The sequence below is a fragment of the Mytilus trossulus genome, chromosome 6 (genome assembly GCF_036588685.1).
Source record: "Mytilus trossulus isolate FHL-02 chromosome 6, PNRI_Mtr1.1.1.hap1, whole genome shotgun sequence".
Classification (NCBI taxonomy): domain Eukaryota; kingdom Metazoa; phylum Mollusca; class Bivalvia; order Mytilida; family Mytilidae; genus Mytilus; species Mytilus trossulus.
In genome coordinates this window covers 12,458,430-12,476,288 of record NC_086378.1, presented here as the reverse complement: position 1 = coordinate 12,476,288, position 17,859 = coordinate 12,458,430, and the positions used below count along the sequence as shown (strand labels likewise).

At 30.2% G+C, this 17,859-nt stretch overlaps 1 protein-coding gene across 2 annotated transcripts; it reads right to left on the bottom strand.

Annotated features, from left to right (window-relative positions):
* Positions 1–2,639: 2,639 nt before the first annotated feature.
* On the bottom strand, positions 2,640–16,677 carry LOC134720811 (uncharacterized). Of its 2 annotated transcripts, none has more exons than XM_063583329.1 (11): positions 16,597–16,677; positions 12,507–12,678; positions 11,379–11,534; positions 10,820–10,956; positions 10,360–10,511; positions 9,479–9,664; positions 8,541–8,723; positions 7,996–8,121; positions 6,804–6,935; positions 4,873–4,989; positions 2,640–4,224 (listed from the first exon to the last, which is right to left on the bottom strand). In XM_063583329.1, the coding sequence occupies exons 1-11, from the start codon at positions 16,610–16,612 to the stop codon at positions 4,093–4,095; spliced, it is 1,509 nt and encodes a 502-aa protein (XP_063439399.1). In that variant the 5' UTR covers positions 16,613–16,677; the 3' UTR covers positions 2,640–4,092. The 2 variants fall into 2 exon arrangements, with proteins under 2 accessions (XP_063439399.1, XP_063439400.1); XM_063583330.1 differs by lacking the exon at positions 16,597–16,677 and adding an exon at positions 16,000–16,117.
* Between the last annotated feature and the right edge of the window lie 1,182 nt (positions 16,678–17,859).

The window sequence follows — 17,859 nt, the reverse complement described above, 5'->3', positions numbered from 1 at the left end:
GCCTCTGGCCATAGTTTGTCTTGTATGCTTTTAAAGTTTAGTTTTCATGGAACTTGTACACATTTAGTTTAGGGGCAAGGTAAAGCCTTCCTCCAGGTGCAGGATTTGCAGGCCGTGTTGACCCATTTGTGGCTCTTGGCTTTTTATGCCCCACCTACAATAGTAGAGGGGCATTATGTTTTCTGGTCTGTGCCTCAGTTCGTCCGTTCGTTTTTAGTCCACTTCAGGTTAAAGTTTTTGGTCCAGGTAGTTTTTGATGAAGTTGAAGTCCAATCAATTTGAAACTTAGTACACATGTTCCCTATGATATGATCTTTCTAATTTTAATGTCAAATTAAAGTATTGACCCCAATTTCATGGTCCACTGATAAAAGAAGAAGATAGTGTGAAGCTCAGGTTAAGGTTTTTGGTCAAGGTAGTTTTTGATGAAGTTGAAGTCCAATCAATTTGAAACTTAGTACACATGTGTCTATGATATGATCTTTCCAATTTTAATGTCAAATTAAAGTATTGACCTCAATTTCACGGTCCAGTGAACATGTAAAATGATAGTGCGAGTGGGGCATCCGTGAACTATGGACACATTCTTGTTTCTGCTATTTTGTTGGTTGTCTCTTTGACACATTCCCATTTCTATTTTTAATTCAAAACCCTTTAGACCATAAACACAACAAGGAAAATTGAGGTCTGGAGCCTGCATGTAGTCCTTTATTCATTTATGTAATATTGTCTTTTTGCTTAGTTTCTTTTGCTACCTATCCAAACATCATGATCAGACTTCTTTTAAACTAAGTTTAATTGTGTGTATTGCTATGTGTTTCTTTATTCTACATTGACTAGAGGTATAGGGGTAGGGTTGAGATCTCACAAACATCTTTAACGCCGCCACATTTATGCACCCCGTCCCGAGTCGGGAGCCTCAGGCCTTTGTTAGTTTTGTAGCTTTTTCATTTTTGGTTTCTTTATATATTTCGGTGTTTAGTGTGACGTCCATTTTCACTGAACTAGTACATAATTTTATTTAGGGGCCAGCTGAGGACCACTTTGTGGTGCGGGATTTCTCGCTGTGTTGAAGAACCATTGGTGGCTTTAGGCTGTTGTTTGCCTATTTGGTTAGGTTGTTGTCTCTTTGACATATTCCCCATTTCCATTCTTAATTTTATTTCATATCCACTTTAGAAAAATAGAAACCTAACAAGAAATCTTTAGAATTATTCGAACAAAGTTTTGTTCAATTCTGCATTGAATTATTCCTGAAACAATCTTAGTAATTGATGGTAGACTGACAATACATTGTATCTGATATCTCGTGGCACATGGCCTTTTAAACTTTAGAGAGCTAAAAGGAGAGATTTTTAAGAAGAAAAAAATTATAAAATTCAATTTCAATTATATTTATTGTCAAAAATAAGTTATGTTCATTTATAAAATATATAACAATTTCAATATATCAGGAAAATATCGATCTTTCATTCATCTGAATGAAAAAAGAAAATAATATTGTATCCAATCCATCTAATAATGAAAAGTGTAGTGAAGGAGCAACCATTTTATTTCAAGGGGGATTAATGGTTTTTTGTCTTGAGACAGAATAATTTTTTCAAATTTAAAACTATAAGGCATGGGGGTAATCAGTGAGTGGATTCAGAATATTTGTTTTTGGTCATCTGCTTGACCAAAATTATTTATTTCTCATCAAATTGGGGATCAGAATTAGTTTTAAGGAAAAAAAACACAACCCCCCTGAAGTTAAATGGTCACTCCCTAAAATTTGTTTTTTTGTGCAATATATCTGCCAGTTTTATTTTATGATTTGAATGTGAGAAGATCTTTTTTAAATGTCTTTCATTTTGTTGATGAAAGGGATAAACTTTTTTTCATTTACCATTTTTAAACTTAGTTTAAGCTTTTATTTTCCTTTAACAATCTTTAACAACAACAAGTCAAATGCACAACAATTGTATTCTAAAATGTTTAAAGTGAATATACAACTTTAAATTCAGAATATGAATATGTTTGTTTGATAAAGCTTATGCATGTACCTGAGTTCCATTAATAAATTTCACACTTCAGTTAAAATATTTAAAATGTGCATTACTTAGGGATGACATCAAAAGATTGATGTAGGATAAAAAACTTAAATCAAATAGTTTGGGGGTGGGGGGGTTAAAATTCTGCAAGTTTTGTATATCTAAAATCGATTTTTAAACATATATCCCTATTGTTTAATCAATTTTTCCCAAATTAAGTTAAGAGGGGGTGGGGAGGTCAGTGAAAAAACTATGTGAACTTTTGATGTCGTCCCTTAAATGTGCATTACTTAATGTGGATTTCAATTTCCAAAACTACATATGCATCAAAATATTTAAATTACCCTGTGAAATGACTTGCAAGAGGGTTTTGATGGGGTCAAAATAAAAATGGATATTGACCTTATATAAAATGACACAACATATCAATCAGGTCCTGTATTAAAATATGATATAAATAATTACATGTAAATAGTTAAAATGTAAACATAAATATCATCAATAATCCTTTGGTATAACATTTTTAAATACATCAAATTTAAAACAAAAATATAACAAACTATCAACAATCTTAATCTATCAGTAAAAAATCTAATATAGATTTATAACCTAAAAATCTAATATAGATTTATTTCCTGTGTGTAGTTTTATTTTCCTTGAGCATTTGAATAGGGTTCTGTGTCTTCACAGAAATATATACATACAAAAACAACCAAAATTTACTCACTTTTGTCAAATATGATTTTTTTAAATAACCTGTCATCCAAAAAAAATATTGCATTGAAATTCCAATGTAAAACATAACTTTTATAATTTAAACAGTAGCACCAAATTTATCCCAATTATTGCTGATCCTGCACTGTTTTCATGTGGCGCTACTTGTAGTATATTGATTTGAGAAATGTCAGCATATGATAAAAGCTTTACTGGAATGGTAAAAGCATGGATAACAGCTTTTTACTTTTGTTTTTGTAACTAGCTCTGTAATTATAGTTGGAAATGCACCCAGTACAATGATTTTTGCTTATAATCACATATTGGTGATGTGGCTTACACCATTCCTTTTCACCAATCAAAGTAAAAATTCTTAATAGAAAAATTTCACGTAGAAATATTTTTTATCAATTTATGATTCAAGCATGACTGTATTTTAAAAACAATTGTAAAATAGTATATGGCTTAAGTTTTCATTAAAAAAAATCACCCCAAAACTGTTCTTTTTTTCAACAATATACTAGGTGAGATTTTTCATCAACATATTACACAAGATTCATTTTATTTACAGCACAAAATTTCAATAACATATAAATTGCACAACTCTGAACTAATTAATAATTTGCAAATTGAAAGTTTGTCAATAATAACCAGACAAATATTTCAAGTGTCAAACAAAAAAAGAAATAAAAAAATAACAGCAACTTTGTCTTTTTCGGGTCCCTTGTATATAGCCATGAAAATGTAAAGGTACCTTCTAATATGTACTAGAATTAGATCAAATCAAATGAACTCTGAAAATGTCCTAATTTCAACATACTTTGAATCACAGAGATATTACCATTTAAAATAAATTTGTAAGAACCAAAAGAATTTTGATGTTTAAAAAAAATATATATTGGTAAATAATTGAGCCAAATGTGCTGAGTCATCATTTATTCAACAATATCTGATCAAATCAAAATGGAAAATAGCAATTTAAGGAAATAACTTTCAATTTTTATCACAGAAGTCATTAATTTACAAATCTATCACTTATTGATTGTCAGGCTAGGAATGAATATCTTGTGAAAACAAACATAAATTTCCAATAACAGAATAAAAACTGACAAACAAGCAAAACAAATAAAATTAATAAAAAAATAATTACAATTCAATTTTTCAATTACATTGAATCTTATCACAATATCAATTGTCAAAAATAAAAAATGATTTTTAAATACACAATGAATAATGAAAAAATAATAAATGAAAGACAATTCAATATGAACATTAAATTAACAACGTTAACGATTTACGATCATGACAATGGAAGACAGTATATATTAATTTTCGATCACAATCACTGTTAAATGTCTAGAGATCCTTTTGTTGGTTTAACACCATATATAACTCCCCATCTTTGATCACCCTGTGATGTCCGCACTAACTTGTCATTCCATCCTTGTACCAAGTATTCATAATCCTCCAATGAAAATTCCTGAAACATTCAATGATTTATTGAAGTCGAACAGCATCAAAGTTATAATGATATACAGTTTTGTTAACAAATTATATTAAGAAGATTAGCCCCTTAGCCCCAGTGGCTTTTTCAGTTTTCCTATATTTGCTGTCTCTTGTACTTGATATTTACATTCTATTTAGGGAGCAATATCACATGTACATTTTCTGCAGAAGATTAGAGCCATTGAGCCTAAGTGTTCTACCTCATTTGGTTTCTGGTGGAGTATTGTCCCAATAGCAATCATATACCATATTTTTTTCATTTATATAATACAAAAAATGTGAAGAATTGTTTTTTTGTTTATTATTTTGTATAAAAACGTTTGAATAAGACTCTAAAGGTAATGGAGATGAAACTAAAGACTCAATGATCATAGCAAAAAGCTACAACCTACAGAACATGTTCAAGACACTAGGACTGGACTAGATCTTTTAAACTTGAACAATATACAGTAACTCATGTGACCACAGTTTTAAACTTGACATTCAAAGTCAAATATAAGCAGTAAAATCAGTATTATCAAAATCATAGCAAATCTTCTATGACAGTTATGTATATGATGATGGTAACATGAATAGTTTATGTCCAATATGGTGAGGTGACTTTTATTTATTTTAGTTTTACCTTTACAAAATCATCCTTGATTGTTTCAAATTTGACCAGTTCTTTCTTCAGTGATTCTACAAACAGATCTGTACTGTCGTCTGCTTTAACTTGGGTAAATCCTACATCTTCTAATACCTGAAAAAACAAAATGACACCAGCTTCTTATAAACTGATTTGATTTTAGAGAATGTCTACTTAAGTATGTACTAATAGGTCAGGTTTAAGAATTTGTGTCAATTGTTTGGACCCATTGTTTTATTCCTTCAATACAGCGGAAATATGTTGCCCCATAACACCAATTTTTCTTTTCATATGAGACTTCAATAGCTCAAAGACGGCCATTTACCAATATTGAAGCAGATTCTTGGTTTCTTTTCTCTCAATTTGAGATCCAAATACATGTAATACCATTGCAAATATATCAAAGGTAAAAGTATTAAGTCAGCCTTTTCAATATTTTCTCTATCTTGAAAAGTAGCTCCATGACCTAAAATAGGTTATCTTATTTTTTTCCTTAACTTAAATACTCTTATATATGACTTTAATATCAACTTTAAATTTTAGATTATTTTAATTTCACCTAAGAACATCTTTAAAACAAATTCTTAACCTAACAAGATTAGTTGCACTTAAAATTCCTATTTCAATTCATCATCTTTTCAGTACATGTTTTTACTTTTGAACTTTAATGAATAAAATGATTTTTTGTATAGTATAATCAATACAACTTGAAAAAAAAAAACTTTTTAAAAATTTCAATCATGTAAAACTTAATATTTTGTTTCACTTGCCTTCTGGTGTATTTTATATCAAGCAATTGAAAAAGTAATTCCACTTTTTAATGTTTCCTACAGTTGACCATTGACCTTAATATGACTTCAAGAAAGCAATACATACACTTTTTTATTTTGAACATTGTTAAGGGGGCTCGCGGGTCTAAATCATTTTTTTTAATTTAATGTAGGATATCGCAATATTTTTCTATAAATGAACTTTATCTTATACTTAATAGAAAAATGAAATAAAAAAATGGGGTCACCGTTCATTTACACTCACAATCTGCCTTCCAAAGAAGCATATATTTTTGTTAATGTCCTTTTTTTCTGTTGAACTAATAGGAGAAAAAGCGGTAATATCGAAATGAAAAAAAGAACTAAATTACAGCAATCTTTTAAATTTCACAATTATTTAGTTTATGTACAGCTTATTTGAAAACAACAATAAAAATATAGGTCACCGATGAGTTTCAAAAGATATTTTAATTTTAAAGCCAAAAAATGGCATTTTTGCACCAAAGGGAGCTTTTCCATGATATCTTCATTATAAAAGTCACCTACGGCCAACATGATTTGATTTTTTGGAATGATTTTTGTACCATATGATAAAGTAACAACTTCTAAAGGTAATTAATAAAATTTGTAATGAAAAATAAATATACCCACGAGCCTCCTTAAATTGTATTGACAGAAAATCAGTAATCCATGTAGACAACATTTATATATGGGTTTCGAACATTCATGAATGATTGCAGACATTAAGGAACAAACAATCATTCAATAAATTATGAATAACAAAAATGTGTCCATAAATCATGGATGCCCCACTACCACTATCATTTTTTTATGTTCAGTGGACCCTGAAATTGAGATCACCACTCTAATCATATTTTAAAATTATAAAAATCATATCATAGGGAACATGTATGCTAAGTTTCAAGTTGGTGGGACTTTAACTTCAACAAATTTGACCTGATGCGGGACAGACAGACTAATAGACTAATAGACTAATAAGACTGGACAAACAGGTGAACTGACAAAATGTGAACAAATGAACAGGCAAACGAATGAACCATTAGAAGAATGAAAAGGATGCAAAGATAGAAAAACATAATGCCCGTAAGTGGGGCATAACAACAAGAGCTGAGTTATTACGGGACATGACAGCATTACCTTTCCATATGATTTTGGTGATAAGAGATTATATCCTCGCTGTTTGACGTAAGCCTTGAAAGCCTCGGTGTGTTCACCCTCGCTACAACAGTAGTCAGATATAAAAATAATTCCTCCAGGTTTGAGCACTTTCTGAAATTGGAAAAAGTATGGATACAAATATATATTTAATCTGGATTCTAGAAGATCATCATTTACCTTAACTCCAAATTGTACTTAGTTTATTATGATCATATATCTAATTCAAAGATAGAATATTTAATATGTAGTTGTGCATTTTTTAATGTGGTCTATAAAATAGTGTTATAGATATAGTTGTATACAGCTAATTTCCATATATTTTAGTCATAAACACTTAAATAATTTTATGAACAATTGGATTATATTAAATGCATGAAATGGGAGATAATTCTTGTTGATTTTTAGAGACTACAATTTGTACTCAGTTTATTATGATCATATACATCTAAATCAAATTAATCAAAGATATTTTAAGATGGATTATGTAGTTGTGCAAAGTTTTTTCATTGTTGACAGAAAAGTTTTTGTATTCAGCTAATGTCCTTACTTTTTATGAACAATGGAATTTTATAAAACACAAGAAATGGGAGATAACTGTTGTTGATTTTTAGAAAGATTTTTAAACTGCTTCTGCTTTTCATAGTCATTGCCTATGCAATAAATTTTGAAAGGATTTTTAAAAATGGATTTGAAGCTCTTGATTTTTCTATCACTTGCTTTAGGATTAATACTTTTTGCTGCTGAATTTCAAAATGATAATATTTTTTTTCAAATGAAACCTTTTCAAAAAGATTATTTTTATAACAACTATAAATAAAAATTAATAGGTCAGTTAAATTCTTGTTTATCAGATATAAAAAAGGACTAATACGCAACAATATGTTATATCAATTGAGTATTTGAAAAAGAAAAACACATCACAGAAAAAAATGCTTACTGTACTTATAGTGTATGTAACCTAAGATAGAAAAAAAATAAAATGTTTAGATACCAGAGGTTTAATTGCGTTGTTAGTTTTTCAAACATTTTGATGATTAAAAATAATATTTTTGGGTAAATGCATATTCTAAGAAAAAGTCAGATAGAGCTCAGAAACCTGATTGAAAATTGAATAAGCAAGTATGATGAGAAAAATTAATCATTCCTGACTTGTCCATGTGGAAATACTTACAAAAAGTCTTGTGAATAGACTATGTTTATCGTTGATATGTAAAATGGTATCCCTGCTGTAGACAACATCAAAAGAATGAGGTGGGTATTCTCTCTTTGTAGCATCTGCAACTTCAAATTCCACTTGCTATACAAAACAAAATGAAACAATAATAATAAGTATAGTTTTGAAATTATGATTTGTGGTCTAACTGAAATAATCTGTCCTATAAAATGAACTAGTGTTTTAATGGAACAGCTGTTACTTAAAAGACACAAAACTTTTTAATCTCTTTGTATAAATACATGTTTAAGATCTGAAAAGAAAACTAGTACTATAATATTGATATAAAAAAAAGTATACATACATTTTCAATATGAATGATAATGTATAAATCTTGCTTAAGACAAAGACAAATTTACCTACTGAAATTTGTAAAAGAGAGATAATCAAAGTAATTGTCAATTTATTCAATTTTGGTCAGATTTTTTAAAATGGATTTCAAACTTTAAAAAAATTTGTTACTCAATTTTAGAAAAATGAAAAAACAGTTTTGAATACAATACCTCGACAGAAACTCCAACCTCCTCTCGTCTTTTCAAAGCTAAGTTAATCATATTTGAAGACAGATCTATTCCAACAACATTTACTCCAAATTCTTTAGCCATATAGAATGCACTTCCACCAATTCCACACCCGACATCTAAAACTTTTTGTCCAGGTTTAAGATCGAGTCTTGACACAAATTCCTGAAATCATACAATACAAATTACTGATACTGACTAGATAAAAACAGGTCTAGTTTAAAAGTTAATCTGTAGTTGTATGATACAAAAAGAGAAACTCCGAAATTTCCTTACTGTCTTTGAAAAAAATGAGGTCAAATCATAAAAACATGTTATTTCTGAAAATCAAAAAATGGACAAAATTTGAGAAATTGCCATTTGATGTGAAAATTATTCCTTTTTATTATTATTTCACATGCAATCATATAGTTTGTACCAATCTAAAATTATTTCAATTTCATATCTTGACGTAAGCTTAGATATATCCTCCATAATGACGCCTTTTAACATGTCCTATATTAAATTTAGCTTACTGTAATTTCAACATTTTTGTTTGAAAAGTATTTCTCAATAGAAATTTGTTGTAGCAGGTTAAGGGAGATCACCCAGGAGTAACAAATATGCGGACAATTCAAATGGGTATAAAATGGTCTATTTTCTAATGAATAAAAAGGATCCGATTTTTATCTTTTATTTACAATAAGGGTCATATGATAACAAGAAATTATAGGATATGGAAAATCACTTCCTGTGATCTTTAAGTGCAATAACTCCCAATAAGCATTGATTTGACAGTTTTTAAAATGTGACTTAATTGTAGTTCTTCATGTATAGATTTTACTTTGGACTTTCGATCGGTCGACTGTTGATGATTTAAAAATTTATGAAATGACGATAATTTTGAATCCAAACTTTTCCTATAACAAAAATCTCCTTACCTTTGTTGTTTCATATCCACCAGTACTTATATAAGTATGTCCAAATATTCTTTCATATCGTAACACACCATTCATAGAGTATTGTTGATTATCGAGGAATTCTCTAAATGTGACAAAGCCATGTGTATCTTCCTGTCGTTTAACTTTCTGTACTAACCATACAACCTGGTTGTTGTTCTTTTTATGCTGTAAATTAACACATTAAATTCATAAAAGCTAGTAGACATAGAGAAATATATATAACACAGAAACCCAAAAAATAAAGCTAATAGAAACATTTATCTACGACACAATACTAATTTCCTCATGAAAAAGTTTAAAATGTAAACTTTATAGATATAAGAAGATATGGTATGAGTGCCAATGAGACAACTCTCCATCCATTTAGTCACAATTTATAAAAGTAAACCATTATAGGTCAAGTATGGTTTTCAACACAGAGCCTTGATATACTCACTTTAACATAACTAGTAAGTGGTTTCCTGAACACCAAATCCTTGATATACTCACTTTAACATAACTAGTAAGTGGTTTCCTGAACACCTAATCCTTGATATACTCACTTTAACATAACTAGTAAGTGGTTTCCTGAACACCAAATCCTAGATATACTCACTTTAACATAACTAGTAAGTGGTTTCCTGAACACCAAATCCTAGATATACTCACTTTAACATAACTAGTAAGTGGTTTCCTGAACACCAAATCCTAGATATACTCACTTTAACATAACTAGTAAGTGGTTTCCTGAACAGCAAATCCTAGATATACTCACTTTAACATAACTAGTAAGTGGTTTCCTGAACACCAAATCCTAGATATACTCACTTTAACATAACTAGTAAGTGGTTTCCTGAACAGCAAATCCTAGATATACTCACTTTAACATAACTAGTAAGTGGTTTCCTGAACACCAAATCCAGACCATACACCATTCCTTCCTCTTCTGAGGGCATTGTGACTGAATTAAAGATGGCTTCATATAAAGCTGGATCACGATAATTTGTTGGGTTTTGATCTCTTGGTTTGTCACCTGTAAGTTATATATATTTTTTTATTAAATCCATTTCAGCGTAAATAACCTAGTGATCAAACTAGTAGTTGATGATCTTAACATGGGTTTTTAATATACAAAGGGAAACAACTCTTGTATTTCAATTACATCTTTATAATTCTCTAACATAAAGATTCCTCCATTAAAGGCAAAAGAATCTGAGACTGTTCAGGATTGAATAATTCAAATTACATTATAAAAATTATTCTTCTATGATGACCTTTTAATTTTTTTAACATGAACATACCAAAATAAAAGATTTCTCTGTGTTTCTTAAGGTAAAGTACCTGATTGATGAAAACAAGATTCTCTACAGAAGAAATAACCATCTTCTCTCAGCCAGGTGAGAGATTTTCTTAATAGATCTTGTATCTCTTCATCTTCCAAATACATCAGAAGCCAGTTAGAAAACACAAGATCAGTACTGAAAAAAACGTAACATGTTATAGTTTTATCAATTTTTTTAAAATATCAAATTCTATTTCAAATTCTAATCATGAGCTATTAAATTTGTAATGATAGAAATACACAGAAAATACAATTATTTATTGGAGGACAGGGTTATGGCAATGAGGGGCAGAAAGTGGGAGTCTGTGGTGACAAGCAGAAGTCTGGCAATAGGAACTGAGGGAGAGGGGGAGAAACATAGGGATATTTTGAGAAAATTTATTTGACTAATTTTCGTCTGGGAGTAAAGGGAAGGTTAGTTTGATTTGAAGATAGAGAAGTGAAAATCTTAGACCTAGACCCACAATCCATCCTATCTTTATTTAGTCAATGTTGTTAAAATTGCACCCAAGGTGTAAAAGTATCTCCCCAATAAACTTCTGTTATTGATATACATACCTTTGCTCTAGAAGTTGTAGTTTTGTGACATCAGAACACATGTAATCTATGTTGTTAAATTTACAATTGTTTTCCATGTTTTTATTGAGAAATTTCTGCATAAAGTCAACAGCTATAACTGATTTACTCTTCTCAGCAAATATTGATGTGTACCTCCTGATAGAAAGATAAGAAGTTTCATTTTAGTTTTATTCATCATTATTAGAATGCTTTGTTGCTAATTCTTATAAAGCCTATTAAGGAGACTTGGACTTATAATACGTCATCAAGACAGCAATAACCAACAAAAAACATAAAGGACTTGAAATGGTTTTCAATCTTTATTTCAGTCCTTTCTAAATTTGAACCAATCTTAGTCAATATATCCATTTTGGATGAGTTACCCAAACAAGAGACTTTTACCACACATTGAAATATTGAAGAATGCAGATTCAATTTTCTGAAAATACCCACACTACTATATACATTTCACAAACATCTGTCTTATTGTTTAGGAGCTGCACTTACCAAAGATTATTACAAAATTTAGCAATATTGAAGCAAGAAAGTTTAATTATCTCCCCTTTAACATTTTGGACCTGGATAATGTTCCTTGATATTTTTTCTGCAACTGTGTAAAATTCTTCAATATATGTCTAGCAGTTTAGGAAGAATTGTGCTTATATCATTCCAATTGATAACCACATTTTACAATATTCAAACTTATTTCAATATTGTAAATGTAATCAGACAGACATGGGGATTCCTTTATACCCCAGAAAAATTTGTATTCTTGGGTATAAATAGCCAATTGGTATTCTGAGAGATTTGGTATAATATAATGGGAGATAACTCAAATTTATCATTGAACTTCCATAAAATGTAATTTCGTGAAAAAAAACCACATAATTTCACCAGTAACTTCCATAAAATAATGATTTTCAACAATAACAATTGACAAAACATATTTTTATTTGAATGTCTGAAAAATATATGTAAATTAAAAAAAAAATATCCTGGGTCTGAAATTATTCATTCAACCTGTGACTCTTTGCCATGTCAGCCTCAGAATAAAAATCTTAAACTTCAAAGCCTTTCTGATAATGGAATCATATATCATCATTCCCAACATTAATAAAATATACACACCCAATGCCAGCCCCCAGTTCCACTACATCTTTACTCTTCAAGTTTGGTAAATATGAAAGTATTTCTGGTTCTTCATCTTTACACAGATCTCTGGCTGAGGAATCTAGCATCATTTCCTCTAATGTTGCATCCTGGGAATGTTCTTCCCAGTATTTTGTCATAGCATTCCTTGCTGAAAGAAGAAAGATTAGAATATAGATATAGTTTGGTTATTTTTGTTGGTGGTTTCCTGTCACATTAATGTGTTACCAACTCTTACTCAAAAAGAAAGTTATATCTATATGATAATAGGTTGGGTGTTTTTTTCTTGTCAGTATTAGATTAATTTTTTTTCTAAAATTTATCATTAAAATCTAATAAGTTTATCTGTATGTATTCAGGATCCATGATATTAGGAGGTCTTGGTGGCCCACTAGTCTTAATCAGCTCATCTACTGTTTCTACACCACTGTCAACACTGAGATTTTTAGAGTTTGAACCCTGTATGGGGCAGGTAAGTTTGACTGCAATTAACCTTGACTAGGATTGCCTGCCAAAGTTTGAAGTCTTCTGTCACTCAGATTCTTTGAACACTAAAAGTTGGCTTCCACAATACATCCACTTGTATTGAAAGTGCTGTTAGACATTACCAATCAATCAATCAATCAACATTTTTACTGTGATTTAAATGACTTTGCTTTCTTCTACATTTAGAAAAAAATTAGTCACAAGGACTCATGCACTTGAATTATTAAAATTCACAATTTTACTAATCTAAAAAATCACTAATAATGTGTAATGTTAAAAGAAGGAACAAATAGTCATATTAGATGATCTGTCCTGAAATTTGTTCTATTTCATGCTTTCATATATATCTTACTTTAAATTATAGATTTAATTATTACATGTACTATGACCAGATGGAAAAAATGTAAAGTTTAAATTAGAATATTAAGTCACTGCATAAACAATTACTACTGAGTATTGATGGTGTAATAATAATCTTGCATACCTGTCAATCAATACATAATTTTGATTTCAATATATGTTTATATTTAAATTATTCAAACTAAAAGTTATGACATGCATTAACATCATGATCAATCAAGGAATTTTCAAACAACTCTTTGTTATGAAATCATAGATTATTATCATCCCCATATTTGTCAAAATATCCATATGATAAAAACATCATACACCATAGGCCAATCCAAGTGGTCCTGGGCTCCCTCTTTTGTGGGAAAAATTTGGTTGATTTATCATACAGGGAATCACAAAAACAGGACTCCCCCTTTATAAAAAGTTCTGGATCATCCACAGTACATGTTCTTTATAAAAAAAAAAAGATCTGTGGTTTTAAATCACAAAATGTTTGAATTAAAAAAAACACAGAAGTTGTATTAATATTTGTCTTCTTACTTCTCACACTAATCAAAATTATTTAAACTGGGACACACTTTTGTGTATTGAAACTAGGACAACTTACTGTTTGATTTATAAATAGGATAAAGGAATGATTATATATGGTTGAAGTGATCTTGGTCAAAAGTGTATGGACATACACTAGCCTTGAACTTTAGAAATCAAGTATACTAAACAAATAATTTTTATTTTTTCCCCAATTACAGTATAATTAGACCTTTACTGACTATTAAACATCAAGTACATGTAGTTTCTTTAAACAGGAACATTTTTATTCACTAGCTCATTTATATTTTAAACAAACTGTGAAACATTATATTCCAACATTTAAATAGCTGAATTTGTTCCTTCAAAACCCTTAAATACATGATTAAAAATAGTTTTGGACAATTGATAAAGTCTTTTTGATTAAACTTTTGATAAATTTCAGTCTTAAATTGTAATGTGAATTTTTTTTTCAGACACCTATAATTGTTTTAAAAAATGTTGGTGTCATTTTTGATCTTTTGTGTATAGTTGTCTCATTGGCAATCATACCACATCTTCTTTTTAATATGATCTTTGAACCTTATTAGAACAGTACTATTGTGCCATACAGATTAAGGATCTTTAAAAGGATCATACACACACATTCTAGTGTAATATAATTTATTGCATGTATAAGGATGTCTGCTACTCTGTGACTCAAAAGCCTAGGCTCCCTCTTGCCTTCTTTTTTGAGGGAAACAATTGATGATTTTACAGGGAATTCCTGATGCATGACTGGAGCAGTCTCCCTCTTATGCAGTCAGCAACCCCCCTTTTTTGGGGGGATAAATTTTGTTGATAATATAGGGAATCACTAAAGCATGACTGGAGCAGGCCCCCTCTTGTGCACTCAGTACCTCACCCCCTTTTTTGTATGATAAATGTAGATTATATACGGAATCATTGACGCATTTGACTGAAGCAGTCCCTCTTATATATGCAGTTACGCTGGTCAAATTTGACCAAAAGTGTGTTACCAATAAACTCATCGTCATAGATACCTTAAGCCTGAATATAGTCTGGGACATAATATCATATTTTTAGTTTGGTAGTCCCAGTTAGCATGGTTAGTATAAGTCCCAGATACAGTAAAGTGACTTATGCAGGTCAGCTTGATAGATAGGTCAATATATGGTATATCCCGGACTTAGATTTCTACATAACATTCATCATACTTTACTCACCACATATATCAAAACAAATGAATGTACAGTATGATAAAACTGTCCTAAGATATTGACCTTTCAGTGTTTCATAGTGCACGTGCACTTTAATATGTAAGAGACGGCATAGTTACTTTATCAAGTTAAAAAGTACGTCATTATTTAATTGCCCTGTTCTCGTCATCATTTCAGAATAAACTAATAACTTAATAAAACCTTAAATATAGGAGAAACGGTAGTTTTATATAATATAAGGTTCTCAAGGTGAAGCACCGAAGAAGAGGGTGTAAATAGGTGTCCTTGACCCCCCTCCCCACGTAATCTGAAATTATTTTCCCCTTTATACTTCAACATTTTCCAATATATCCTTACTTTTTATTATCATCCCCTCCCTTACCAGTTTCCGCCAAATTTACTCCCGCTTTCTGCTCCGTAATTCCCAGGTCCAGACCACATGTCCAACCCCTAGCTAGAAGGGATGATCTCGAGCTGTAATTTCGATTTCAGTATCCGACAGTTCCCCCCAGATTTTCACCCTAGCAGGGTCAAAGTCCAAAAGCTATTGAAATTTGAAATTTTGATAAAGAATAGTCTTATAAATTCTAAGGACTTTTCCGACTGTAAAATTATTGATAATACATATTTCGTAAGAAATTGGTTTTAGATCCCAGCTCTTTTAATTGTCTGATATTAAAACGGTTTATCACATTTATAACAAATTTGATGAAAGAGATAATTTCATAGAATCACTTAGCTTTTTCTTTTATCACATTTAAACAGTGTGCTGATGACAAAAGACATAAGATATATACGTTTCATTTAATATTTCAGAACAACCTTTCAAGAATCAATTAATCCCTTTATTAACAAGTAATTTTATTAGATATGAAAATTTAACTTACGAAACAAGCTCATAGTAAATAGTATATATTTGCTCTTTTACTATTTTCACACTATAAAGTCGATCTTACGATACTAGAATGTCATGAACAGTTCACGGTTTATTCATAAGCTCTTTATGTTTTTATTTTTGTAGAAATAGCTACTGCCGCGCATGCTCAAATTTTTTAATCAATAATAGCAAAATTTCTATCAGCTGATTCTGAGACATCGATCTAGAACCGTTATGTAATACTTGTATACTGACTATGATCTCATTTTGTTTATGTTTTATTTGTAAGAATAAGTTCTGGGCAGTCCCTATGCTAAATACTATACTTTTCTTATTCCTTTTTTTACGAATTTCATACCTAGGATTCTTATTACGTCTTAATAACAGTACATTGAGTGCAGCCACGTAAAAGAATCTTCAAAGTTTTAGAAGCACGCCTTGCAATCCACCCCCTCCAAAAACCAAAAGCACCAAAAAAACAAAAAAACAATCAAAGCAAAAATCAAAACAATTAAAACACAAACTGAAAAACACATAAAAAATAAATAAAAGAAACAACATCAGAAAATAAAATTAAAGTAATAATATTTTAAAAAGATTCCTGTACCTGATGTGTCTGTCATTTTGTCCGTTTAAGTTAATTGTATAGTACAAGTTTAAATTTATTAGGGAATTTAGTGAATCTGACGATTTTTTCTATTTATATGTATTGACCAGAGAACTTTCTATGAATATTGATTTCAATTAAAGCTACTGAATATTCATGTCGCACAATTCAGTGGTGGGGAAAAACGTGACGGACAGATGGATAGGTAGTAAAAATTTTCCGTTGACTGGGTTCAAGGATAAATATGTCATTCTAACTTATTGAAGGGAATGTTGTTATAAGGCATTATCTACGTACTTATATCTGCATAAATGTGTAGCGAAATTAGTCATATGAGGCCATTTATGTTATCTGAAAAGTATTCTCAATATTTGATTTGGTTACAGGGAAGATACTTTTTACTGCTGCAATAGTTCGTATAGAAGGCGTGTAGAAGGGGAAACAGTTATAAAAATGAATATTCATTTGGATTCCTACTAAATACATGTAAATATGTCTTTTGCCAATTGGGGCATAGACCTCGACTGATTAAAAGTTGAAGATTTAATATTTACTTTTGTTTAATATTTCAATTCAATTTTCCTTATTTGATGTATATATAAACATTTGCCAAAGTAAACCATTAATTACAGGTCAACGTACGTTCTCTTATACTAAAATGATGATGTGAGTTTTTAACGACGTTGACTGGCTATAAAGCCCTCGTCCAGTCCTTACAATAAGTGTAATTTCAAATGTTCATGTCTTCCCTCAAATCGAAGAAAATGAAAAGACGGTCAGCAGGTTTAAAAGACGGTTAGTTGGTTTAAACAACAGATACATAAACATATAATTATTAAGAAAAAACTGTGAAAAATCAACTCAATCAAACTCTCAACCAACAAAAAATTATATAGAAAAGAGAAGAAAGTCCCGAGAGAAAAATTTAAAGAATACATAGACGAAGAACACCCGCATCAAGACACTTACTCAGCTATAAAAGGCCCCGATAAGACAATGTAAAGCAATTCAAGCGAGAAAACTAACGGCCTTATTTATGTAAAAAAAAATTAACTAATGATACTGACGATCCACCACAAAGTAATATACATAGAACCATACCACATACCAATATTAAGCAAATACATATAAAAAAGAGGTGGTACATGTATGATTGCCAACGAGACAATTCTCCACAAGAGACCAAATCGACACCGAAATTAACAACTACAGGTCACTTTACGGCCATAAACAATGAGCAAAGCCAATACCGCATAATCAGCT

Bases quoted from the DNA above. Each gene is read 5' to 3' on its own strand.
- LOC134720811 (XM_063583329.1), bottom strand. The intron at 8,724-9,478 runs GTAAGGAGATTT...GTATGATTTCAG, and splicing joins GTGGATATGAAACAACAAAG to GAATTTGTGTCAAGACTCGA. The intron at 4,990-6,803 runs GTAATGCTGTCA...TTGTTTTTTCAG, and splicing joins CACCAAAATCATATGGAAAG to GTATTAGAAGATGTAGGATT.